Source organism: Pomacea canaliculata, linkage group LG7 (genome assembly GCF_003073045.1).
Source record: "Pomacea canaliculata isolate SZHN2017 linkage group LG7, ASM307304v1, whole genome shotgun sequence".
Lineage (NCBI taxonomy): Eukaryota > Metazoa > Mollusca > Gastropoda > Architaenioglossa > Ampullariidae > Pomacea > Pomacea canaliculata.
Window position 1 is genome coordinate 13,263,986 of NC_037596.1, and position 25,346 is coordinate 13,289,331.

At 38.1% G+C, this 25,346-nt stretch overlaps 3 protein-coding genes and 2 long non-coding RNA genes across 5 annotated transcripts; all 5 read right to left on the reverse strand.

The window, feature by feature from the left end:
• Window positions 1-717: 717 nt before the first annotated feature.
• Window positions 718-4,892, reverse strand: LOC112569213. The gene is made up of 3 exons (XM_025246938.1): window positions 2,873-4,892; window positions 1,970-2,347; window positions 718-1,750 (listed from the first exon to the last, which is right to left on the reverse strand). Exons 1-3 carry the CDS (start codon window positions 2,958-2,960, stop codon window positions 1,245-1,247), a joined length of 972 nt encoding a protein of 323 aa, XP_025102723.1. The 5' UTR covers window positions 2,961-4,892; the 3' UTR covers window positions 718-1,244.
• A 271-nt stretch (window positions 4,893-5,163) lies between these two features.
• On the reverse strand, window positions 5,164-8,077 carry LOC112569215. Its single transcript, XM_025246939.1, has 4 exons — window positions 7,616-8,077; window positions 6,450-6,827; window positions 5,572-5,851; window positions 5,164-5,247 (listed from the first exon to the last, which is right to left on the reverse strand). The coding sequence occupies exons 1-3, from the start codon at window positions 7,680-7,682 to the stop codon at window positions 5,838-5,840; spliced, it is 459 nt and encodes a 152-aa protein (XP_025102724.1). The 5' UTR covers window positions 7,683-8,077; the 3' UTR covers window positions 5,164-5,247; window positions 5,572-5,837.
• A 2,143-nt stretch (window positions 8,078-10,220) lies between these two features.
• On the reverse strand, window positions 10,221-12,425 carry LOC112569283. Its single transcript, XR_003100362.1, has 5 exons — window positions 12,373-12,425; window positions 11,698-11,805; window positions 11,460-11,487; window positions 10,510-10,632; window positions 10,221-10,341 (listed from the first exon to the last, which is right to left on the reverse strand). It is a non-coding gene; the product is annotated as an uncharacterized LOC112569283 (long non-coding RNA).
• A 702-nt stretch (window positions 12,426-13,127) lies between these two features.
• LOC112569134 lies at window positions 13,128-16,365 on the reverse strand. The gene is made up of 4 exons (XR_003100306.1): window positions 16,016-16,365; window positions 14,304-14,364; window positions 13,819-13,946; window positions 13,128-13,328 (listed from the first exon to the last, which is right to left on the reverse strand). It is a non-coding gene; the product is annotated as an uncharacterized LOC112569134 (long non-coding RNA).
• A 736-nt stretch (window positions 16,366-17,101) lies between these two features.
• Window positions 17,102-22,538, reverse strand: LOC112569133. The gene is made up of 5 exons (XM_025246834.1): window positions 22,389-22,538; window positions 19,991-20,380; window positions 19,007-19,282; window positions 18,537-18,821; window positions 17,102-18,144 (listed from the first exon to the last, which is right to left on the reverse strand). Exons 1-5 carry the CDS (start codon window positions 22,465-22,467, stop codon window positions 18,011-18,013), a joined length of 1,164 nt encoding a protein of 387 aa, XP_025102619.1. The 5' UTR covers window positions 22,468-22,538; the 3' UTR covers window positions 17,102-18,010.
• Between the last annotated feature and the right edge of the window lie 2,808 nt (window positions 22,539-25,346).

Below are 25,346 nucleotides of genomic sequence, written 5' to 3' on the forward strand. Positions count from 1 at the left end.
TTTTTTTGTTTTTTTTTGTTTTTTGTTTTTTTTTGTATGAATTTATGAGTTAGGGGCCGCTTGTCTAACGATAAAATTATGTATTTGTATGAGAGCAAGCGGTTTCATGACCAGGTTGGTCATAGTTGTGTATGTGTATAAGGGTGTTTTTATAAACTGAGATATGTTTGGAGTGCCGTATGATTGACTGGATGAATTGTTGTTTCTCTACAGGCTTGCGTTTGTTTACTTCTACATGTATTACGTCTTCTCCGTTTTCCACGTATGCTACATGTTCAACATAATTGTGATCTCGCTGGACGTTTTGTGATCATCATCTGTGTCATCGTCCGCTTTTGTGGGACTGTCCGCTATTGTGTCGACCCTGCGCCTTCATCACCTCGTCAGCGCGTGAGCGCGACCCTGCTGTGCCTGTGTGCGGCCCAGCCATCGGGAGGGAGCGCCTAGGGTGGAGGTCGACAAGCGGAGTCTCCGTGACCAAGGTCTACCGGGACGAGAGCCGTGGGGTCAGCCGGACAGCTGGTCCAGAGGAAGAGGGGGATGGTTCCGCTGGTTCTACGAACACTGAGCGGACACTTGCCTGCGCTGTGTCGCAGTGCTCTTTGTATGTTCTCTGCTGTGTGTGTGTGTATTTTAATTGTAACTTCTTTGCGGGAGGCAGTCCCCTGTTGTTGTTTTTTTTATATTTATTTGACGAGTGCTCGTGGGGGTATTATATTTTTTTTTTTTTTTTTTTTTTTTTTTTTTTTGATCCGTTTTTCTGTGGGTGTGTGTGGGTGTATGTGTATGCGTGTTTATACTTGTCATTAAACTGCGTGTTTGTATCGTTGTTCCCGTCTTTGTCGTGGTTTGTGCCGTGCACGGGTTTCGAGAGGTAAGTCGTAGACTGCCTCCGGCCGAGTGTCTGTGCGTGTCTGGCCGGCTGTGTGAGCGGCTGTGCGCGTGCTTCTGGCGAGGCTGTGGGTGGAACGCGACACTTAGGATGCAGCTTACTCCCCTCGTGACATTGTTGTCTAGAGCCTCTGGTGTCAAGAGACATCCAACGAGTGTTGTTGTGTGAGCTTTGACACGAAATGTTAGGATTTGAAATGTTTGTAGATTGACGATTTTTATGGGTTTTTCGACAAACCGAGGAGGACCTGCAAAGTTCCAAAAGGCATAAAGGTTATTTGGGTAGTTCAGTTTGAGGTTGGCGCATGTTTCACAGCTACTGAATGTGGGCAGAGACATACATAGCGTATCTCTCAAACACACGCACAAACACACACATAAATACACACACAAACACACTTAAGTGTACACACAAATGCATGAGCACAAAAATATAGCTGAAATTCAGAAGTAATTATGTTTCTTGACCAGTTTGCACATACACTGTTTCTTAAACCTCTAGTATCCATGCAAGTAAAACAAACCTTATAGTAAGTGGGAGACAAACGACATGACAACAACAAGTTTGAATACCTACACCTGACGAAGAACGTGACGGATCTGTTCTGTTTGGAGCCGCTTCCTTCACACCTGACTGTCGGCCAGTCGTCTTTACAATGGGCAGTAAGTGAACGATTAAGGTATCTTTCATCACGACGAGATTTTAACACTTGTCCATGTTTATCAAGAAGCTTGAAAGTAGCGGGAGGGTTCCCTTTATCGAAGAAGCAGGAAATGTAGACTTTCTGGCCCTCGTTAATGAAGTAAGGACCTGTAAAGTCTTCTCCACCCACGGTAAGACTTGTGACCTTTGGTGGGTCTGTGGAGCAACACACACACACTGCAGTTACATATAGAAAAGAAAGTGTTTCCAGCTGCCTTTGCTTGTTTATATGCATATAGTAAAAGGTTGTGCATGAATCGTTTAGCAGTGTAACATTTTTGTCCTAAACATAACAATTTTAACATCTTAAAGTTTCTTTACTTCTAAAAAGTCATTAGTGTTTTAAAAAAATGTGGTAAATAAGCTCGTACTTACACAACACCTCAACACGTATCAGTCGGGTAGGTATGGGAAGTTCGTCTCTGCCAGTGTAGATTATCATCGCACTCAGTGACCTGGTGACGACCTGAGAGATGTAGATGTCTAAAGCCACCACAGAGCTGCTCACGTGTCGTTGTTCCCAGTAGCAGGTGACTCCTGTCTCTTCACTCACTTCCTTCTTAAACTCGGTGATAAAGTGTTTTTCGTAAATAAATATACATGGAGTTCTCGCAGAGTTTCCTTCACAAACCGTATAATGAGCATACAACCTGTCTGGAACATCAGGACTTGTCATAACATTGATGGTGTAGTTGATATTGATAGAACCATTTTCTTCTTTACTCAGGCTTTCAGTAAAGCTAGAAAACCCACCTGAAAAATAAGGGTTTATTCATGAGTAGGTCAAGACATATCAACGAGGAGAAATAAATCAAGAAGATTGCAGTGTCACACTAGGCTCGTTAATAGTCTTTTATGTCTTCAGATCAGATCGATCATGGGAAAAAAAGAATTTTTCCATAAAGCACTAGTTTCTGAAACTTAAATAAAGTTGTCAAACATTAGTAACAGCAAGAGATTTCAGTCAAGATGGTAACTGTATGAAACGGAGATCTCATGTCTGGGAAGTAGGTCTCTTAAAATTCGAACCTCGTTTAAAACAACAGTAAGATAGTCATCGTTCGTGTTAGGTTTTTTTTAATCATTTCATGTATTTATATCATATTAAATAAATAATTTGTAAGCTTATATGTTCCTATATGCAGGCTTTGCGTTCAACATTTGTTGAATATATCTGTAAAAATTAAAGACATTAACTAATGATTGTTAACACAGTTAGTATTTAAACTTGCGAAATTAATCTTTAAAGAAGACTAGGTTGTCGTATTCGCTCCTTACACTCCAAGAGAAAAATTCCTTTCATCAGTGTAAGAAGTATCAAACACAGAGAACCAACTTTGGTTGATGTGTTCATGATGAAGTACATGATGGGTCCAGCCGCTGTACACCAGTGTCCACAAAATTTTAACAGGAATATAATCGCAGGATTCCGACACTCGTATAAGCGACCTCTGAACTTTCAGTTTCCTTGTATAGTCTCTTTCAAAATAACCGCAGTCTGTCTGTATTTCCCTTTGTGGTCATTAGCTGTTTTCTTGAGTATAGGAAAATAAATTAGCCAGGTACGAAGTGTATATACATTTCTTTCAAGACACTAATTGGAAAATATTATTACAAAATATTGGAAAAGAAAGAGATGGCATCTCCTCTTTCTTTCTTTTCTTTGTTAGGTATTCTCTGGTGGTTTACTATCCATGAAACCTATAGCTTAAATACATATTCTCCCAAATGCTGATGCAATGAGTTTCCCTTTTATTCATGGATAATTTTTTTTATAGTAATGGGCTTTTTTTAATCTAAAAATTTTGAGCATTTTCATTATTTTTCCAAGCTTCATTACCAGGTTTGATTCTTTTAGATTCTTCAAGACTTATTGCACACAACATTACAGAAACTATATGTTTGCAGCTACAATAAGTAGGCTTTTTCTCCCACAGAAAATGTTCTCACTTCGACTCCCTAAAGGGAAATAACTCTGTCAGTCTTTGCGCTGTAACAAGAACTGTGGGTTGTGGCGCTTGCTCACAAGAATCACTATATGTACGAAAGCATTGTTGTGAGGACAGAATGGTTTTAGTAGACGCACATCCGGAACATACACGACATGCTACAATATTGTTGACATTCCCCATCTTTCTAATTATTGTCTTATTATCCATATTTATTCAAATGTGCACATGCCACGCCTGCTAACACTGCATATATATATATAAAGATAGTTTGACACATGGTAATATTAACCACAATATATATATAGATATCACTACACAAATGTATAATGCGTGCAGGAACTGCTGAAATAAGACTAACATAAAATGAATGTTTGTGATACAGTAGCCAAGTGTAAACAATTTCCACGATCTATGTCAAAATCTGATATTTCCTCTGTGTACGTGCTTGATTTCATCTTTCAAATATTTTTGAGAACAGTGACAAACTTGTTTTTTTTAAGTATCGTATGTAATGTAAAAGTATGCTTACCTTTTAGACCTTATCTGAAACGCTCAGCGTTCTTGTCGTTAAAGTGTGTACCCGGCAATAATCCGGGTGGCGGAGGAAACGGCGGGTGTTGACTGAATGATGCACGGAACGACGAGTCAGCGAGAAAGGAAAGTTTTCACTCATACACGGTTGCCGTGAGTTGGTTTACTAAACATCACAACTTACTTACCTGGTGAGCTACACAACTCAGAAAAGTTTGAATTCCTTCTTCTACATCTCACGGTTTAAATTTTATTTTTGTAGGTAGAGATACAGGTGGGTTAGCTTCTGAACCATAGGGAACACACACTATCTGGTTCGATACCCGTGTAACGAACTTATTTCTCCAGTTTACACAGCTGTGGACTAAGTCTCTTGCCCCTCGAGGGTTGGGAAAAATAAGATAGCAGGGAGAGGAGAGGGGTACCAATATCAAGAAAGCTGAACTTGAGAAAAGTTCGTCTTTACCACATAACTCCTCGATTATATCATGGCAAATGTAGTTTCAAAACTAAAAATTAACTAACAGATTTTGTGCTTTCCGTGTTTATTTAGAACACCTAATGGTTTCTCTAAATAACGGAGGTATAGTCGTTATATTCCTTTTGGTCTCGAGAATAAATATTAGTTTTCATGCATGTCTCTTCTCCAATCTTTCCTTTCATTAAACATAGTGGTCTATACCTCAAGAATACTTTCTTGTTCGACCTTTCTATAAGATCACATGCCCTGCTCTGGTTCTTCAAATATATTTGTTTTGACAGTCTTAGTCATTCGTTGGTTACTTAGTTTGTTCGTTAGTTTCTTGACTGTTCGTGTTTTCCTGCCTTTCTTACGCTATTGTCTGTTCCCATCTAGTAAAAGATAGCATAACATACTCACGTGTGTCGACGTTGAACAATAAAGTTGTACTTGTCGACCCCATTTCATTAGAGAAAGTTAATTGCCAGTTTTCTCCCTTAGCCCTGTCCTCTCTGTCGAGGTGAAGGGTCAGCAAAAGGTCAGGCGGTGCACCAGTCAAGGTGCAGTTCACTTCTCTCCTCACCTTCAACAACGACGAGGCCATGACACATCTCTTGAATGTTTTCGTGTGAGCCTTGAGGTTAAAGTGCCAGTGTTCACACGAGTTGTGGTGAGTTACATTTGGAATGTGTCAACAAACTGAGGAGGACCTGTCAGTTAAAAAAAAATAACGATGATTAAAATATGTCTATAGCCTTTAATTAGTAGTCGTAAAAAATTGCATTAATCTATTAAATTAAATCTTATAAAAAAAGTGGAGTGTGGCGATAATTGCTAATCTTTTTCTCATACATCTTGTTATTTATAGATCGTTCATTGTGTGTTGACAAATTTTTCCCATGCTTCCATTTTCACAACAACGGATGAAAATCTTTCAAATAACAGCTCGTTTGTTTACAACTAAAAAAAGAAAACTGATTGGAGTATTGAGTGTGAAATGAGTGCAACTCATTCTGTACACACTGCAAACTTACATCGGACGAGGAACAACACGGATCTGTTGTGTTTCGAACCGGCAGCTTCACATCTGACCACCGGCCAGTCATCTTCACACTGGACTTTGAGCGAATGATTGAGGTTCTCTTCCCTGTAGGCCAGCTTCAACTGCCTCCACTTTTATCCAGTAGACGGAAAATAGCAGGAGGGTTTCCTTTATCAAATGAGCAGAAAATGTTGACCACCTGGCGGTCATTGATGACATAGCCACCATCAACTTCCTGTCCATCCACAGTCAGACTTGTTACATGGGCGGGTCTACGTTAAAATAAAAATATAAAAACACATTCATGTATGTCATACATTCTTCCTTGTTTATCTACATACACGAACTGAGGACAAAGTGATATATTTCCTCCTTCAAACGCAGGCACACATCATCATGCTCCATTTTTTTTTTCGTTTTTTGGGGTTTTTTTTGTTGTTTTTGTTTTTGTTTTTGTTTTGTTTTTGTTTTGTTTTGTTTGTTTTGTAAGGAGATAATATGGATAACACAACTATCTGATAGGTAGAGAAAAAAGTGTCACGTATACCTATCTACTTGTGGAGCATATCTATAATGAAATGACTGATGTTCTAGACAGCTTTAAAAATTTTACAAATCCTGTAAATAATCTCCGCCAAATTTTTATATCTAAGAAGAGAGCATTATTTATCCTATATTTTGTGATAATTTCTGCAATATAGACTTCTTCGTCAAACATCACAAATTTTGTGTCTTGGGCTATGTTAAATAAAATAATCACAGAAAATATGTTTTCTATATATATATATATCTCATAAGTGTCTGATAGAATAAATTGTAAGTAACTGTATGTGTAAAGAGATCATTTATCATTTATCAATTGCCACTCACATGAGACCTCGACACCTATGTTCCTTGTGATCTTGAGTGAACCACTTCTACTGGTAGACAGTTTCATCACACTCAGTGACCGACTGACCAACTGAGATATCTGCAGTTCCAGAGTAACCACAGAGTTGCTAGATGTTTGTTGTTTTCCAGTACAGAGGACTCCTGTCTTCTGACTCACGTCCGTGCCCATCATGTTGTTGAAGCCTTTATTCCAAATAAAGGTGCAGCAAGTTTTGATGGAATTCCTTTCACACACCTCATAAACAGCATTAAATTTGTCTGTGAACTCCAAGCCTTCAGTAACATTGACAGAATAGCTGATGTTTATGATACTATGTTCTGTCTCTTTTAGAATTTCACTGAAGTCGGAAATTCCACCTGAAAAATAAATTGAGGTGAGATATGGGAATAAAAACTTCACAGACTTCTAATGCTTAAAAAACAATAATAAGCAGCCCCATACTTATTTATGGAAAGTCTAATATTTATTAGATTATGTAACTGTTGTAGGATTTTTCCAACAAACTTTAATTGTCTGACATATCTGGTCTCTACTAACCCATCATACCCAAACTTCGTGCTTTTCACACTAAAGAAAAATGAACTTACTTAAAAAGCAAAAAGTGAAAGCTTAAAACTGGATCATTTAATTATTAAATAACCTAAATTAGAAGGCATTAATGTATGAAAATATTCATTCTATGCATAATCCGTGTGTAAAAAAAATTTATTAAGCTATAATTAACTATCTGGGAACAAAATCTCGACCTTTACTCCACATTGCTTTGAAAATGACAAATACATCTAAAAGGTATGAATCGGAGAAAAGGGAAGATAAAAGAATCTACGTATCAGAAACAAATGTCAAACTAAATATTCCATATTTGTCTTATGTGAAAAATGCCTTCTGTAATAAGTGGATGTTGAAGATTTCATCATGTTCCTCTGTCTTGTTGTTGTATTGGTTTTGATGTGACCACATAAATCGTAATATTATTCATTTTTGCCATTTGAATCAATATTTCAGAAGGCTTATAATTTTCATACAACCTCATAATTAATTTTCTTCGTGTTAATGTCACAATAATTACTTCCTTAAAAAGTAGTCAACAAAATTATACTCGGGAAACATTGTTTGGGACAAAATGCTCGTCACGTTTACTTACAGGACAAGGAAAGTACTCCTTTCTGTAGAAGAAAAAAGATGTAGAAACCTGTACAAGATGCCTTCATGTTGAAGCTCACATCTGTATCTCTGACCACCTGTTTCAGATAAAAGTCTAAAACTCAAGAAGAGCCAAGGATTTGAACTAGTATCTCTGAGCCAGCTGGACTATCAACTTCCTTGTAAACGACAGTTGATAGGTTTTAGTTTTATTTAGTCTCCCACCCAGTCAAGGTCCTTTTCCGACTTTCTCGGAAAGACAGTTGTCCCCTGCCCATCACGAGTCTCCTTTGATGAATGTCACCTAGTAAACAAATGTAATTATTAGACTAGATTCTTAGTCTTCTCATCAAGATCACTGGACTACAGCCTGCTACACCCTCCGATGTTCTTAGTGACCATTGTCATTCGGTTTACTACAGGTCTCACAACGAGTGACCCTCCCAGCACGTATATAGTGTCTCTGGTATAATTAAATCAGAGATTAATTAATACACTGACTTCTTCCTTAACTACATGCGTCAATAGCGAAAGGCTGTGTCCGCAATGCATGAGTTGCCTCAGGAAGTGAAAGTGTTGCAATGTCTTCTAAATTAGTGCTACAACCTGTAAGAAGACGAAAATCTGAATATTAGTGAATTAATTAATTAATGCATGAAGTAAACAATCTTGAAATAAGAAGAAATAGAAAAAGTGTCAAAAAGTAAAATAAATGTGCAGTCTTCTCTAGCCAAAGACTGAGGTAGAGATGTGACTGGAAGGTTTCTGTACCCACAGTCCATTGTCACATCCCCAGAGAGAACACTGGGCTCTAGACTTATCCTTTGACCTTTGGCCTTTAGGCCAGTTTAGAAGGAACGGTTCCATAGCTACTTCCGAGGCAGCAAGTAAGTAAGCAATGTTTTTAAATTTCTTCGTGCGAGACTAAGTGCACATTGTATCAAGAACTTATCATCATCAGCAGCAAATTCGTCTTTTGTTGTCATCAGCTTTCGTAACTAAGAGCACCAACAAATGGAATTGGTTTGGGGGAGAAAGTCTAAGGGATCACATTTGCTCGTGAATATGTTTTCCTAACGGAAGTGGTTGTCTTCCCAAATATTGAGATTTTATTGTCAACTCTGACATAAATCGCTTAACTTCACAAGGGTCTTCTTGTCCTTTGATTTGAGAATTTATTTGGCTAGGGTGATTATGGCCATCATACTTTTCCTTGGCACAATTTTTTAATGAAATAATGTGAACATGTTTGAATATTTTGCAAATATTTAGAAAACTTTCAGCCGTTAGCCCCCATCACTCCCCATGTCCAGTTCTCGTTCCTGAATCAATCATGGCTAATTAATGAAGCTGTTGTTTTTTTTAAACCACCTTCACAGATTTAGCTTGGGTAAGACATCATTTAAATGAACTTGAAAAAAATCAGTTTTAAAAACATATTCTTTATTTGTTCCAAACAGGCAAAAGAATACAATGGAAACTTCAATTTCTTACAAGATAATGTTATAGTTTCAGAAGCACTGATCGTGGCATTCGTGTTTGTTCTTTGGAGTCTCCTTTGAATTCCCGAAAAAAAATTTCTTTCCATTTTTTTTCTGTCTGACTACAAATGGTGCCTAATAATTGACTCATTCAACTCAATCCAAATTAAATGCAACTTAATGGACTTTTGTTCCAATCAACAAACCTCTAAGCTATTTTTACTCATTTTAATGAAAATTGCATCATCACAGATGAATCACACAAAATGGTATTTACAATGCTACACACAAGGCATTTATCGTATCTTGAGCTGTTTACACTTCATCATGCAGAGCTTTCTGTACACAAATATTTCGTGATTAAGTTCGACACAAACCACTGATGCCTGGTTGCAGCAGTACTCAAAGTTCAATGTGCTCAATTGTATTCATAATCAAACAATAAACCTTAGCACAAAGTAAGAAAGTGAAAAACAAGGTTAAAGTTCTGAAGCAATGTTTAGTAGAAGCAATTTAATCTTGCAGAAAACTGTTCAATGAAAATTCTAATAAAAGGTATAATATTAAAATGGCAATAACAACTGTTCTGGGAATGACATCAAGGTTAAACACTAATTTGTTTCAAAATTTCTTATAAACTGGGTAAAGCAGCAAACTGTTTAAGCATATTGGTTATAAAAGCATTTGGATATACCATTATTATACAATACTGGACGGATATAATGTTGAATGGTGGTAATCATCTGTGTATGGAGGGGAGAAAAGTGTAAGTGCTTGAAAGTGTTTTGTGAGTTTAACACATATTTCAGTTAAGGATGTGGTGGGCCAATAACTTCTCAGTTTGGAACACAACAAACCTTTTAACAGAAGCATATGCTTTGTTTTGTGAAGGTCATGTAGATGTTTGTGATCATGTGGGTACCTAACAGGTAAAGCAATGACACAAACTCAGGGTTAAGGAGAAAAAATCTTAAAATAATCGCATTGTATATATTCTACAGGCGCTCATCTGTCTATTCATGTTTTCCAAGTCCACTTTTTCATGACAAAATAATTTTAGCAGCAGCAAAGTTCCTATGTGCGAAGATTTTCCCCTTCGGTGCTTGAAATGAGAGGAATATTTGATCCTCCTTTGCCTGAGGGGGATGAGCCACTTTTTTCTTCGAGTCCAGAATTGCTTTCAGCATATTTGACCCCAGTGCCGCCATTCTTCTGGGGTTTATTGAGGGTTGAGCCTTGTCCATTACTGTAAATGACACAAATTGTCTAAAACAGCATTGCTTCACTGACTTGTTAATGATTTGTTTACAGCTTTTTTTCCTTCGTTATTTTTAATACTTTAATTGTGTAGAATTTCCTTCGATACTTAAATTGAGAATTATCATATCAGATTGTTTAAGTATTATGTCCTTACCAGATGATCTTAGCATCTGTTTCCTTGGCCGTGCTGCAGCTTATGAGCTTTTTCAGTTGATCCAGTTGCTTTTTTGGTTTGCTGCCTTCATTGACGAACTTGATGGATTGAGAACTTGTGTTCCTGCAAAGAATATGACTTAATTTTAAAAGGGATGCTGAATTTTGAAAGATATACTGTAAAGCTGAATATTTTTGTATCCCACAACTTTTTTCTCTGTCATAATGAGGCAGTTTTCAAAACTCTGTTTCCGATTTCTTTATTTTTCAAACTTTTGTACAGAAGCAGGAAATCTTCCAAGCATATAGATGTATGCATTGTGTGTGTGTGTGTGTGTGTAAAGTTACATAAATTCAAGTTCATGCACCTAAGAATCTGATTTCTTATGCAAAGTGCCAAATGCAACTATCTAAAATTTTATAAAGTAGAAAAAAATGGAAATAGAACAAATATGCAAGCGTTTGCAAATTTACTCAGTCACGTGACTATTTTGTGTGTTTATGAAACCCCACAGTTTTGGGGGCATGCTGTTATATTTTCGTTTGACTAAATGCTGTCGTGTAAAACCAGCGTACCAATCCAGACTAATTAGTTTCTATGGTTTGACAGGGGAAAATAAGGTGTGAGGGTGAAGGAAGGAATGGTGCTAACTGCCAGGCACACCGTCTGGAAGCATTCATGATATTGGATTAAATATCAGCTCATCGAATGTGTAATTATTTTCTCCTATTTTTATGTTTCTATAAATACTTATTTGCTTGTTTACATGGAGATATTGCTGAGTTTCCTGAACAAACGGATTGGCTTGTCTTGACTCACGACTAGTCACACTTCACTAAATTGACTGAGTTGCCTGATTCATGACTGACACACGGCTGTACATTACCAGTAAATCTCATTGTTTATATGGTACTGTCTCAACATCCAACTTTCACAATCATTTCACTTACGTTTTAAGATTCTTGGTACTTTCACAACCTGCAACAAATATATTTCAGCATGACATTTGTATTTAAACAACAATCTGTGTCACATATTTGTTAGTCCTTGACTTGAAAACTGCAATGAGCACTTTGATCTCAATTATCTGAATTTATAAATCATATGATAGACATCATAACTATGCTTTTTTATTTCTTTTTATAACTCTGTGAATTTTCAGTAAATTAGATAGCAAAATGATTTTACATTTCTTGAACTTGTATTTCCTATACAGTAGAAGACCAATGACAACGATAAGAATGAGTAGAGCAGCAACACCAACAGCCAATCCGATAACTACTGCAGTACTGTCATCTACATTAAAAATATGTTTTTTATCAACACCATCAAGAAAGATAACAGTAAGAGTACATCACATGAAATAAACGAGAAAGAGGCACTATGATCGACAGAAATTTTTTTTTTTATAAATGTAGATCATGGACATTTTGTATTGCTGTTGTGTTATCCCCTTGGCTGATTATGGTTTGTAAAAACAGCTGCATCAGAAACTCAATTAAATTTTAGTTTTCTTGCAAAATCTGTCACAATAAGATGTATCGCTGTTTTTGTTTATCTACTGGACAGTTGTAATCGAGGCATACATGTTATTTCAAGAAAGTAAAATAAAACTCTTATGATTACACTAGATTTGTTTTTATTTTTATTATTTGTTATCAAACATAAGGAAACTGAATTTAGGCAAATTATCTGTACTAGTTCTTCCACGTATCAAAGTGAATAAATTGTGGTTTTATGTTTTCTACTGTTTGTCCTGCTCGTTGTTATTCAGGCTTGTCATTTACAAAAGACATCTTGGAATAACAGAAACAAGAAAAAAATTATTATCACTAATTGTTAAATTTACAGTGCATTACTTACCTCCCTCTTCGAATTGTTCTGGTTTTAAAGTGCTTACTCCTGGAAACAAGCAAATGTCAATAAATAAATTTTAAATGTTTCGAGTGTAAGGAGTAGAAAAATATTCATATGTTTAGATGGGCTCCGAAGATCATAAAGTGTAAATGGACCGTTTCTTAGAAGTTTAAAGCATTAATCATCTTTTCGTACTAGTCTATCAGAAATGAGAAAAATTAATAGTCTTCTGCTGGCTTTCATCTTCTGCTTTTGCTAATCTTCACCTCCCGTTAAGTTTAAGGAACTTTCTGGAGGTTAGCTGCCCTACATATCGTCACATTGTCAGGCACATTTGAATGACAAATACAGATGCTAAACATTTTTCTTAGACCTCCATTTTACATTAAAATTCAAAATAAGCTCTACACGATAGACAAACATCCCAGTAGTATTCAACTATGAAGTGTATACCTGTGTGTTTTCACAAACACCTGACACTTTTAAACTCTCTTACCAAAGAGTGTCATCGCAAAAGGGTCGACTTTAGCAGAATTGAAGCTGCTGATGGGACGGCCTATTTTCTTAAAATCGCCCATACTCCGAGAAGATCAAGTAAGTAGTTGTTCTCAAACCAAAAGAAACTCATTAGCGCCCACTTGAGCTTTCCTGAATAATCAAATATAATTTTTATTACACTGTCAAGTCGTATAATAAAGTTTTAACACTGTAAAACAAACTAAAACTGAAGTAAATTTTTTTTAAAAAAAAGAAGTCTGAGAAAATCTTACCCGAAAATGGAAACTGGCATTGCTTGGTCACAGGAAGGTCTCCTCTCTGACAAGAAAATGTTCCTTTCTTTTTAGCAAATGTTTCAGTCACAGTGATGGTCGCAGTGTTGAGATTTTCCTGTGTGACGACGACCTCATCTGAGGTACACGCGTATCTTCTTTCAATGCGCGTGCAGCTAACCATGAGTTGTGCTGGAAAATGAAAATAAGCTTGATTTATTCAGTGATAGGAGTTACGAGTTTATGCTTTTGTAAATATTTAAATTGTTGTTTTGCTTATCACTACCAGAGTTTTTAATGAGTTAAACAAAATCACATCTAGTCACGGTAATCTGATGATGTGGTATGATGGACTGCCTGAGATTTTATCCTGGTTTTGAAATTACTGTTGCATAAATCGTGATATAACCGCGAAATATAAAGTAGTACTAAACACAAAGAAAATCATGTAGTTAGAAAATATCTCACAGTGATAGAGAAACAACATTAGTGTTGAGATATCCATTTGTGTAATGAATGACAGGTTGAGCAGTCCCGTCGGTCTCATCGACCTGTCCAGTAATTTGTCTTGAGATGCGTGAATGGATAACAGGGTGTTCTGAAGGAAGGAGAAGAATAAAACACAATCACGCGCTGTCATCAAGCAACATGGGCAACAAGAAAGAGTTCTTCAATTAAATACCTGCAGGTCCATTGAAAGGATTAAAGTAGACTGAAAAATCGCCTTTCCCGTCACCGACATCAGGAAATGAGCACTGGATTTCAAATGGACTTTTTGTGTTCTTCAGCTGACAACTCATTTTGGATTGCCTGGAATAAACAAAGACTCAGATTTACTTATTGAAGAAAGGTTTCATTTTACAAATCTGTCGATGTGGTATCATTTAAAAACCCAACATAGTTGTTTCTGATAAAATTTTACAATGATGAATTCTTTTAAATGTCAAAACAGATATTGCCAGTTAATCAAACATTACTGAGCTGCTCGAAACAAATTAATTGCTAATGATCTGTTTCTGTCGTATGGGTTAAAACAAAATTGACCAAATGCCCTGATAGCAATTTTGAAAATAAACAAACTATGATTTGTTTTTTTTAATAAAACATCGTGCTGCCCTTTATAGTCTATTTTAGCTTCTTTAATTTTATGTGAGTCTCGTAACTTACCTGTCAGTATCACAGCTTTTTGTTTGAAATCACTGAATGTCGCTATCAAACCATGTTACTTCTGAAAAAAAAAATCAAACAATTCTTCGTTAAATAAATCACACTAAATAAATCATTAAATAAATTGTAATTGCATTGTGTGAAACTAAACTCAGCTACAATGAGATTATTGTATGCTTTATAAGTAAGTCTGAAAAACTCTAAACCAAAAGCGATCTTTTTCCAAATATTTTTTTAAATTAAAGCATGCGCGTGTTTATGTTTAATCTTCAGAATATTTCAGTGTTTCGGAATGTCCAAATATGTCTCAAAGATGGCACAGGATTTACCGCTAAAATACTTTCATCTGTATAGACATGTATTAAATCTTAATAAATATGTGTCCATAAGGTTATAATTCCGCACAGGTTTATAAGATAAGGACTGATATTAACTAACCAAGTAAAGAATTAATTGAGGTTAAAATTTATCATTTAACATTAATAAATAGAAGAGTTTTTCTCCAGTAAAATTTGAAAGTTCTTATCACTTACCTATTTTATATCTAGCTATGACTTATCTATCAATCCTTCGTATATCGGCCTGAGCCTTCTTTTATTTACTGACTTGTATAGAACCGTCGTTATTAATAGTTCGCAAAAAAAATACGAACATGTTTTACAGAGATATTACAAATAAAAAAACTGCTTTCTAACATCAGAAGTTCCAAAATATTTGGAATGTTTAAGCCACTGTAAGGCTGTTGTCATCGTTTGCCTAGTTTGATTCTCAGAGGGTTTGTGTATTTTCACTTACTACAAACACTGAGTGAACGTCACATCAATATAAGTTCATCCAGCACGTCACTAATTCATTTTCCTACTTGTTAAAATGTGAACTGACAAATATCTTGAGAATAAATAAGATAAAACAATTTTCTGGGGTGGAACATTTTCCAATCACTCCTTACCTTCGACTCCCTTCAATAGGCGCAAGCCCTCGATTGTGTCTAAAAATAGCATCGTCGTCATATGATTCATCTATCTACATCTAACGACAACTTCGTTGGCTTATCGTGGAAATTTTTTTTATTATTTAACAATATTATTTATATTATTTTATTTAAGACCTCGGTTATTTTCTCTGTAAACGTTACCAAGATTTTGTTTAAAAAAAAACAACACGAAAAACAAAAACAAAAAACTAATATGTCTAACATCAATTGCAATCAAGTTGAACGTCAGCTATAAGAATTAATATAAAGAAGTTAATAATATAGTTTAATGGTGTATGCATTATTCAGTAAGGTATAAAGTAATGTTCTGCGTGGTACAATTCTTTTTCTCCTGTATATTTATCTGTATAGCGCGCACCAGGGTCGGGAAGCTAAGTGACAAACCACACCAGAAACTATGACATTTTTTGAGTACTTTACTGCACTTGAGTACGAAGTTTACATACACTCGCCTTATTTAGGTACATGTCGGTGTTCCGTATAAGATGCTTCTTTCTTTATTTGCTTGTTTTCTTTTTTCCTACATTCTTGCTTCTGCAGAATGCATATTTTGAGGGGAAAAAAGAAACTACGCATTTCAACTTTTCTTGGCCAGAATGGTGAACAGCTAAAGAGTTTAACAAAGAAAGATTTAACGGCAGTCATAACCAAAAATGCTGACAAACACTGATGATTAATAGTGTAAGACTAGAAAACGATATTAAGAATATGAAATTACCTTCTCAGTAATATTTTAGGCAGAGCGAGGTCCTGTGACTGAACACCTCGCAGCCCCAATGATGATCTCGTTAAACAAGCTTAAGCTTCTTTTCCGTAGAGTTTGCGATGGTCATATGGGGTATTTCCGTTGACTAGAAAACTGTTGAACAATGATAACAAAAATAATAATAGCAATGATAATAACATCAGAAGAACGAAGGTATAGCTTTTCATTACCATCGATCCATTATCGAGGATGAAAGACTTTCGGATTAGCAAAAATGTGTCTCTATTCCCGTCTACCTCCCTACTCCGTTCTGTTTATCCTAACTCTTGTATTTATTCTTACTTGCATAAACCAAACATGGGTAAATGTACGCTAACAGTTTATCATATGAAAGCTCATTATGGTCGCTGCAATGGAGGCAGCATCATTGGAAATTAGAACCTATGGTATGTGAATGTGTATACGTCTTAGTAATATTCATCACTGCAACGTTTCATTCAGATGCTGTGACTAAGGGAAGGTGATAGAAAAAGAAGGGAGGAAGGAGGAAGAAGCAAGGATGGAGAAAAAAGACGGACGAGGAAGAAAACAGAAAGATAGAAAGACAAAAAGGAGAAAGGAAGAATAAGGCGGAAAGAAAGAAAGAATAAAGAAGGAATAAAGGAAGAAAGAAGTCAAACTGAAAGAACTGAGAAAGATAAAAGGAAGGAGGAAAGGAAAAACGATTATGTTCATTTCCAATCGGTTATTTGTGCTCTGTTCCATGCTGTGCACAGCGAAATGACATGCACGTGCGGGCTTACACTCTCTTCCGGCTTATCTTTATCTTTCCTGTGCACGCCAAGGAAAAGGCGCACATCACGTGATACACAGGGTGGAAAAGCATCATGCAATACGCATCTTTGGCCGAGGTCTTGTGCATCTCCAAGCCGCTTACAGACCGGCAAAGGCCGCCGGAGTCTCTAAGTGCGATAAAGGGCGGGTCTTGTAACGATGGGCCACTTCCGCCTCCCGATCCGTCCTCCAGGCTAGAGACGGCTGTGTGTGCCTCGCATATTTTATATGAATTCTAATGGTACCTAGAAACAAAGATATCCAGTACCAATATTGTCATTTTACCTAATGACTACGCACTTCTATATTTATGAGCTTTTCTCTCAAACTCTGGTTGTTTTCAGCCAGTTTGAGACGCTTGCTAGTCACTCTCATCGACACTGATGTTTCTGCCTTGTCAGATGCTATTTGCCAAACAACAAAAATCATGTAAACATAGTAAATACTTTACTTACCAAACAAAATGCAGCTTATCTCGGCAGGAGAAAAGATGATAAACAATTAAATGTCCTCTGATTGTTGAAAACCCGCGCTTGCTATCACTGTTTCTGGTTTGCGCATGCGCACGCGAGGATTTCTCAAGGCATTCCCCCACGATGTGAGTGTCAAGGATGCGTATGCAGATGTAGACGGTCCTCTAGCTGTGCTGCAGTTAAAGGGGTGACATGACCCGCACGCCACTTACCTGACGGCCGGCCAGTTCACGAGAGGTCAGAGGTTAGCGATGCCTAAATTGCCCGCGGGACAAGACCTCTGGCCAAGCTTACCTTTGTTGTGCTTGTTTTCTTCGTCTTCCTCTGTCCACGTTCCGCGATCAACTTTTCTTCAAGGAACTTGAATGAACTCGCGATATTGAAATATCTCCGTTATCAGTCAAACGTCTCCGCCAAAAGGGAAGTGGATGGTCGAGTGGTTCGAGCGGTGGCATCCGAACTGAAAGCGCTCTGCTTCAATGCCCGATTAGCGCAGCAAACTTCCCCCAGTCGATCCAGCGGGCTGAAATGGGAACCTGACTCTATAAAGGGTTGGGGAAGGTAAAGCATCGAGGGAGACGAGAATGGCACCACCGTCGTGCATAGCTGGCCCCGAGGAAAGTGAGGTCACTAAGACTCCACCCTCCTATATAATATATAACATAAGATGCTAAACATTTTTATCATATGTATGTATAGGTCACTTACCACGTTTGCATTTTTTTACCATTTTAACGGCGATGATAACAGCAGCGACAACGATAACACCAGCGACAGTAACGACAACAACGGTGGGCAGAGAAACTTTAAACACCGATCTGAGACCTTCTGATGCTGAAAAAAAGTCACATTTTGTTTACTTCTACTTTACACATCTCCGGTTGAAGTGTTTTCAGACATTATCATGCTGGATCGGGCAGTTTACATTTTGTAGTAAAAGGTGAGAAGGAGAGACAACATAAATTCGTTGAATTGCTATCCACATTCACCAAGAAATGTCATCAATCAGAGATTAAGTCTCAATTACATTTATGACAGTGCTTTTCTAAAATCACACTTATGCTTATAAAAATGTAATAGTGCATTCACAGCAGTAGTCATGTGTATTCATTTCAATACCTTCCTGTATGTATTAATCTGATGATGACGCATGTACCCATTCGTTCTTAGCAACCCTCAGTCCCAGCTAGGCATTTCTTAACAGTTCCCATGTATATTCCGTATACCTTCAATGAAGCTTAGTGCTGTATTCGAAAAGCCTCCTTCGTTGTGAAGAGTTAAGGTCCAGTTTCCTTGTAGATGGATGTCTTCCTTGTCAAAGAGAAGACCTAAGATCAGATCGGGTGGATCACCACTGAGGCTACAGTTTACTTTCTTTACGAAGTCCAGAGACAGGGATGTCAAGATACATTCTTTGACTGATGTCGTGTGAGCCTTGACACGAAATGTTGCAGCATCAACAAGTTGAGGACGAACAAACTTTACAGACTCGCCAACAAACTGCGGAGGACCTGCAACAAGATAACCTAAGCGTAATGATTAAATTAAACAGGTTAACAAATACATCACACACACACAATATCATTTTCATTTCTTGCTTGCTTGTTTGATGTCACACATTAAAACGCCTATTATCCTGCATTAATACACATTAGAAACTCGTAAGAAGTAGTATAACTGTTCCTTTTCTACTCACATCTGACCAGAAACGACAGCGATCTATTGAGTTCTGACCCGTTTCCTTGACAATGAACTGTCGGCCAGTCATCTTCACACTGAGCTGTCAGTAACATGTTTAGAGGACCTTCACTTTTAGTAAGATTATTTCCATTGCTGTTGAACAAATGAAAGACGACAGGCGGGTTTCCTTTGTTAAAGTTGCATGAGATGGTGACCTTCTGACCCTCGTTGATGAGATGAGTGTCGTTCACCTGTTGTCCATCTACAGTCAGACTTGTGACTTTAGGTGGGTCTGCCACATACACATACCCTTCCCCGATTATTTTCGCCTGAACACTTTATACATGAACGTACAAATGCAAACGGTTATTTATTCTGCTGTACATACAATAATTGATTTGCTATACTCATAAAACAGTCAGTCATAATATGAACCCTTTTTAAAAGCTCTGTAATAAGCAATATATGGCAACAGAAATTTTTTTTTTTTACTTTTAAGGCTATATTCATGAGACTTCAACTTTGTGTTGTATTCTAAAGAGACACGAAAAAATGAAAAGAGAATTTCTACTTCTGCAAGATTATATTTGATTATTCTTCTTACGACATTACACTGTACACCCCATGCTTGCTAAATCATAGGCAACAGTTTGGGGCGATATTCACAGAGCAACGGGTCTTGTCTCCCTAGTTATAAGTCTAGCAATTATGTTATATACTTAGGACCTTTGTTATAAATCAATGTCAGTGATACCCTTGGGTAAAAGTAACTTAAAGCAACACCCGCGGGTCGTGGACAATCAACCGTAACTTCGGAGAGAAGACAGTTTTCTTCGATGTTCTCATCCTGCATACAGGTAATGACTTTCTTCACTTCATGAATACGATGCCGAACTGCCAAGTGAACACACGGTCGCATTATTCACTTAAGTATTCGAGAAAAGGTCACAATATAATTGCCCCCTGCTATGTGGTGATTGTAGTGTCTCTCGTTACTTACCAAAAATATCAAGGCGTATCATGCGTATTATATGGAAGGTGCTTTCTTTGAGAGTGTTGTTCTCCAGGTAAAGTTTAATGACAGTTGATGACCGGGTGACCAGCTGCGAAATTTGAATCTCCCAGGTCAGGGTGGAGCTGCTGAGTTCACGACTCTTCACCGAGCAGACTGCATCGTCCTCCGAACCCCAGTAGTCGGAAGTCATTTCCTTACTTTGCTCATTCCATTCAAATACGCACTGACGTGTAAGTATGTTACTTTTGCACACATCAAAAGCAAATATTATTTTGTCCGAAAAATACGATGACTCGGTGCTATTGAGAAGATAGGAAATATTTGTAAAGTTGCCTTCTCTTTCAATCAAAGTCTCACTGAACCTTGTTATTCCACCTGAAACACAATCAAGTTTACAAAACGTAAATTATTTGACCCTTCGTCCTCTTTATTCATGAAACCAATGGAATTAACCGCCGCAAGCTTTGTTTTAGTCTTTTCTCTTATCAGAAATTACAGCACTATAATCCAGTCACAATTATCAGAATAAAACAACCAAACAAGTCGAAACTTTGGCGAAATTCGTGTCTTGTCTCAGTACTTTATCACAAATTTTTTTTTATTTCAATGTAAGTATACTTTACCTTTTTAACCTCTTTCTTCCGAACACAAATCGTTGTTTTATATGTAGCACTGAGCTTACGTGGCATTTATAATGTTTCATACCAAATTGTGGCGATTTCTCAATCGTCAAATAAAAATGCATTTATACGTTTAAAGAAAACATGGATCTGTACTCTTTCAGTATGCTTTCCGGGCGCTACTCCTTAAAAAAAGACAAACAGAAACCGGATAGATAGATTTGGAGAAGCTTGAAGGCCCAAACGTTGCAGGTCTTAAAGTCGCTAGGCACTGATAATGTTCCAGCTGAGCTACTCAAGAAGGGTGGGGAAGAAACTACGAAGGCCCTGACTGTCCTGTGCCAAAGAGTCTGGGAGCGCAAGGAATGGCCCAAAGAATGGACGCAGTCACTAATCATACCCCTCCCCAAAAAGGAAACAGCAAACAGTCTAAGAACTACAGAGCCATAAGCTTTATCAGCCATCAAAGCAAAGTCATGCTAAAAATCATACAGAACCACACCACAACCACCGCAGAAGAGCTGCTAGCAGAAGAACAGGCTGGATTCAAACCACGTAGAAGCACAGATGGGCGGATCTTCAACTGTCGCATTCTCATAGAAAAGCGTTTTCAGCATCAACGAAACCTCTATCATAACTTAATTGACTTTAAAAAGGCATTTGACATAGTCTGGCATGAGGGGCTATGGCATGTGATGCGAAAATTCAACATCGAAGAAGTCCTCGTTCAAGTCGTCGAAGCTATGTACAATAGCTCAGTGATGCTGAACAACCAAATAAGATGTTGCTTTCACACCACTATCACAGGTGCTATCACAGGTGCTGTTTAATATCTTCTGGGAGAGCATCATGCTCGAAGCTCTCCACGACCACCATACTTCTATCTCAATTAGTGAAAGACTAATCTGCATCCTATAACATACAACATAGGTCTGTTAGTGGGCGCTAACAATAAACTGCATGACCTCATCAACAGACATAAATATGGAAAATGGAGACCAGCACTGTAAAAAGCAACGTTATAATCAATGGCAGACGCAAATCAGAGATCTACATAAACAGGGTACAGCTGGAAGAGGTCAGCAGCTTCAAATACTTGGGAGCCACCCTCTCCAAGGACGGCATCTTCACGTCAGCTATCTGCATCAGGATCGCAGCAGCGATAGTAGCAATAGCTAGACTAAACAGAATCTGGCATAGCCATAGGATAAGGTTCACTACCAAGTATAAGTTGTACAAATCCCTGGTAATACCGGTCCTGCTCTACTGATGTGAACTTTGCACGCCGAGACGGAAAGTAGAATCCAGGTATTCGAGAATAAGTGCATGAGGAGGTTGCTCCAAATCTTCGACAAAGAACATAGAACTAATGACTTTGTACGAAGCAGTTAAGATGGCTACACTCGTAGGATACCAGGAACCTCTCCTCTCAACAGTCAAGCGACGTAAGCTAGTCTTCTTTGGTCATTTGACCAGGCACGACACCCGATCTAAGATTGTCCTTCAAAGCACTTTGGAGGGTAATGAACGCCTCGGTTTCCAGAGGAAAAACTGGCTTACGAAGATGAAAGACTGGAGGCCGTCCTGTACAGGACCTGCTGACTATCGCCCACAATAAGCAAGAGTGGCGGCCATGTCAGCTACCACGTCTGTCCATTGGATCCTTCTCTGCAGGTCAATGAACGACTGACTGGCAGAGATAAACTACCATACACGTAAAGCAGTCAAAACTTTAGTACATCGTAATCAACAGTAATACTCACACGTAGAAGAAATTGTTTGATTTTGTGTTGTAAACACAATCAGTAACACAACAGCTATAAGGTTAAAAGTATCCATCATCAGATCGCCCCTCTCTTGTGGTAAGCCAAAACTTAATCATAAACTTGACGGAAACATTGAGCACATCCGGCACAGACTGTTTCGTTTTCCTCGTACAGCGTTTTGCAAGTTTGGTCTAGCTGTGTTTTAAAGGAACCCGATTTATTTAAATTACTTTCGACTTAGTTGTATGTGTCTAGCGCATGTTTCCCAATGAAAGAGTTTGACATTAAAGTGTTAAAAAAACAAATGAAAAGAGGAAAGTATTCATTAAGTTTTTACATCAAGTTGGTGTTATCAGTGATTCAAAGAATAGTCCTTCTCTTGCTATAGTATAGTGCATGTAAAGGTTGATGTGGGCTCTGTCGCTCAATGGATTGATTATTTGACAAGCATTGGCCCACACCTAATTACAACACAATCACTGCATGTCCATTCACAAAATCATAGAAATAGATCACTATATATATATATGAATGAAAAGAATGCAATAAAAACAGTATATACATATACATAAATGGTTTACAGTTAGGTCCAAACGTTATCATAAAAACTTATCTCGCGTCGATGTCGCTCGCCTCATAAATGTTCACACAGTAATCCAATGTTCACAGTTTATTAACAGAAACAGGTTGCACGATGAATCGACAGCTGTAGAAAAAAACACTAGACAAGAATAAAAACACTTTAGGCGCCATTCGTGAAAGTTGCTAAAGAGAACGCGAAATTGTGAAACAAACAGTGCTGTTATGGAACATGTAAGAGCGATTCGAGGCGAAAAGATAGAGATCACATGCAATGGGTGGATTTAATATGCTTTCCTCTACCAAACATTGATTATTTTAAGAGTAAACGATTTCAAAATTTTGGGTACTGAGTGAGGCCTTCTGTAGTTAATTCTTTTTATGTTTTCTTTTTCAATGAATTAGAGCTAGGAAACGGGACCATCTCGCTCCTCTCTTTCGTTTTCTGCACTGGCTACCCATCCGTTCTCGTATTCAGTCCTTGCTGGTTTTATTTTTATTTTATTATTTTTTTTATCATTAATAATTTTTTTTTCTTTGCTGCCTCCTGCCCTGAATATTTCTATGAACATCCCTACGTTCCATCCAGACATCTCTGATGATCGTCTACTTACGCTCCCTCTCACCCGGTTGCACTGCTCGGGCGTAAGGCCTTAGTCGGGACGTAGCAAGGGTATAGTACCCGACTAAATTTACGACCGTTGCATTGCACCCGACTAGGCGAAGTTTAGTCCGCAGCTCGGGCGTAATTTTAGTCAAAAAAGGGGGTTGGCGTAGCTGCCGACTAGCAAGTGACTAACTTATGAGCGTCCACAGCAACTCGGTTTTCGTTTAGAAATTTTACAGAAGAAACGTAGGACGACGATGCGAAACTTGTTTTTGGTAGATGAAAGTTATATACTTTTACAAAATGGACCTTAAACTTGTTAATCATTATCGTGAACTTTAACAAAATACGGCGAAAGTGAGCCTTCGGAGCAGAGGCGGCGTTAGGACCACGCGGGGCCTGGGGCCGACCATCCGCGCGGGGCCGGTTACATTGAGTACGTGTATCAAATATCCCTATGGATATGATGCCGGAAGCACTGATTTATATACAGTTAGATAGGCTGGATGTATTTCGCGAAATAACGCACAAATTTAGTGTTTTAATTGTTCGTAACCGTTTGCGACAGTAGTGGTTTTTTCTTAAAGCGAAATAATATGGTGACGGTAACTTAGTAAACTGCTTGTTACTATTGTCGGTTTAACGTGAAGACATGGGTTCAATAATTTGCTTAATTAGAACTTAGAAGTGTTTTCTGAACGTCATTTTTTGTCACAACTTGTTTACCACAGCTAGCAATAAGTCATAAAGATGACCTCGGGTTAGGTGACCAGACGTTTCGGGGGCGAAAGCAGGAGACGTGCCGATGATGGTGACGTCACTGACAAAGAACGCTGAAAAAATTAAGGGGGGGGGACTTTCCTCTGACTTTGCCGAGTAGTGATGCTTTCAACGGCAGATCTGTCCACGCCACTACATATTCCATTTAAAATAGAAAACCGGTATTTAACATTTAAATTAAAATATTCCTACCTTATCTCCCGCTCAGCCAACTTTGCGGACGTGAGGTGAGGCGCTGTAACAAATTATGGTACTTCGCCATCTTGGGAGGCTGTTACCGCGTTCATAGACCGTGAATCTCCTTGTAAAGTCTCAGTCATTGCAAGATAGTGTCATAAATTTTTTCACAAGGATTTCGTGAATTTTCCCTGTCAAAGTTGCACCGCACAATTAAAAGTCCTTTCAATGTTTCCACCTTTAACTGTCTTTTCACTGGCGTCTGGCGATGTCCGTATCGTCCCCGACATTAGTTTAGTCACGGATCCGTACTCACAGAAAACGATTACTGGAAGTGAATAAAATGCCGGGCAGCGGAAAACACGCGGGAGGACGAAATGCCGAGAGGTGAGGGGAAACGTGCTGACGTAGGCTTGATGAGATGGCAGGGTATCTGATGTACCCGGGCCAGCGGTTGTGAAGGGGGCCCGGCCTTGGTCAGTGGATTGTTTTCCCTCTTTTTCTTTTCTCTTAAAGGAAGGTCTGAAGAAGGAACACCCAAGCAGTCTGCAGTATACAATTTCCAGACCTAAGGTAGGCGGGGTAGTCGGGGTACGGGCCAGATGTCAGAGGGCCGCTGGACACAATGATTTATGGCGCATGAACTGTTTAGAAGAACGTTCGTGCATTGAGGTCGCTGGATTAATGTGCCACTTGGGGGACCTGCAAGCAAGTTGGAATCGACAATAAAAAGGTGGATATGTTACTGATGTATGGCCACTCTGTGAATGGAAAGGATGGGCCACGCCGCTGGCACTACAACCTCTAAGCCC

Excerpts from the sequence above, each read along its gene's own strand:
- LOC112569213 (XM_025246938.1), bottom strand. The coding sequence starts at position 2,960 with ATGTACTTCATCATGAACACATCAACCAAAGTTGGTTCTCTGTGTTTG. Across the intron at positions 2,348-2,872 it reads AGGAATTTTTCTCTTGGAGT|GTGGGTTTTCTAGCTTTACT; the intron begins GTAAGGAGCGAA and ends CTTATTTTTCAG. Across the intron at positions 1,751-1,969 it reads GATACGTGTTGAGGTGTTGT|ACCCACCAAAGGTCACAAGT; the intron begins GTAAGTACGAGC and ends GTTGCTCCACAG.
- LOC112569215 (XM_025246939.1), bottom strand. The coding sequence starts at position 7,682 with ATGAAGGCATCTTGTACAGGTTTCTACATCTTTTTTCTTCTACAGAAA. Across the intron at positions 6,828-7,615 it reads AGGAGTACTTTCCTTGTCCT|GTGGAATTTCCGACTTCAGT; the intron begins GTAAGTAAACGT and ends TTTATTTTTCAG.
- LOC112569133 (XM_025246834.1), bottom strand. The coding sequence starts at position 22,467 with ATGATGGATACTTTTAACCTTATAGCTGTTGTGTTACTGATTGTGTTT. Across the intron at positions 20,381-22,388 it reads TCAAACAATTTCTTCTACGT|GTGGAATAACAAGGTTCAGT; the intron begins GTGAGTATTACT and ends ATTGTGTTTCAG. Across the intron at positions 18,822-19,006 it reads GCTGTCGTTTCTGGTCAGAT|GTCCTCCGCAGTTTGTTGGC; the intron begins GTGAGTAGAAAA and ends ATCTTGTTGCAG.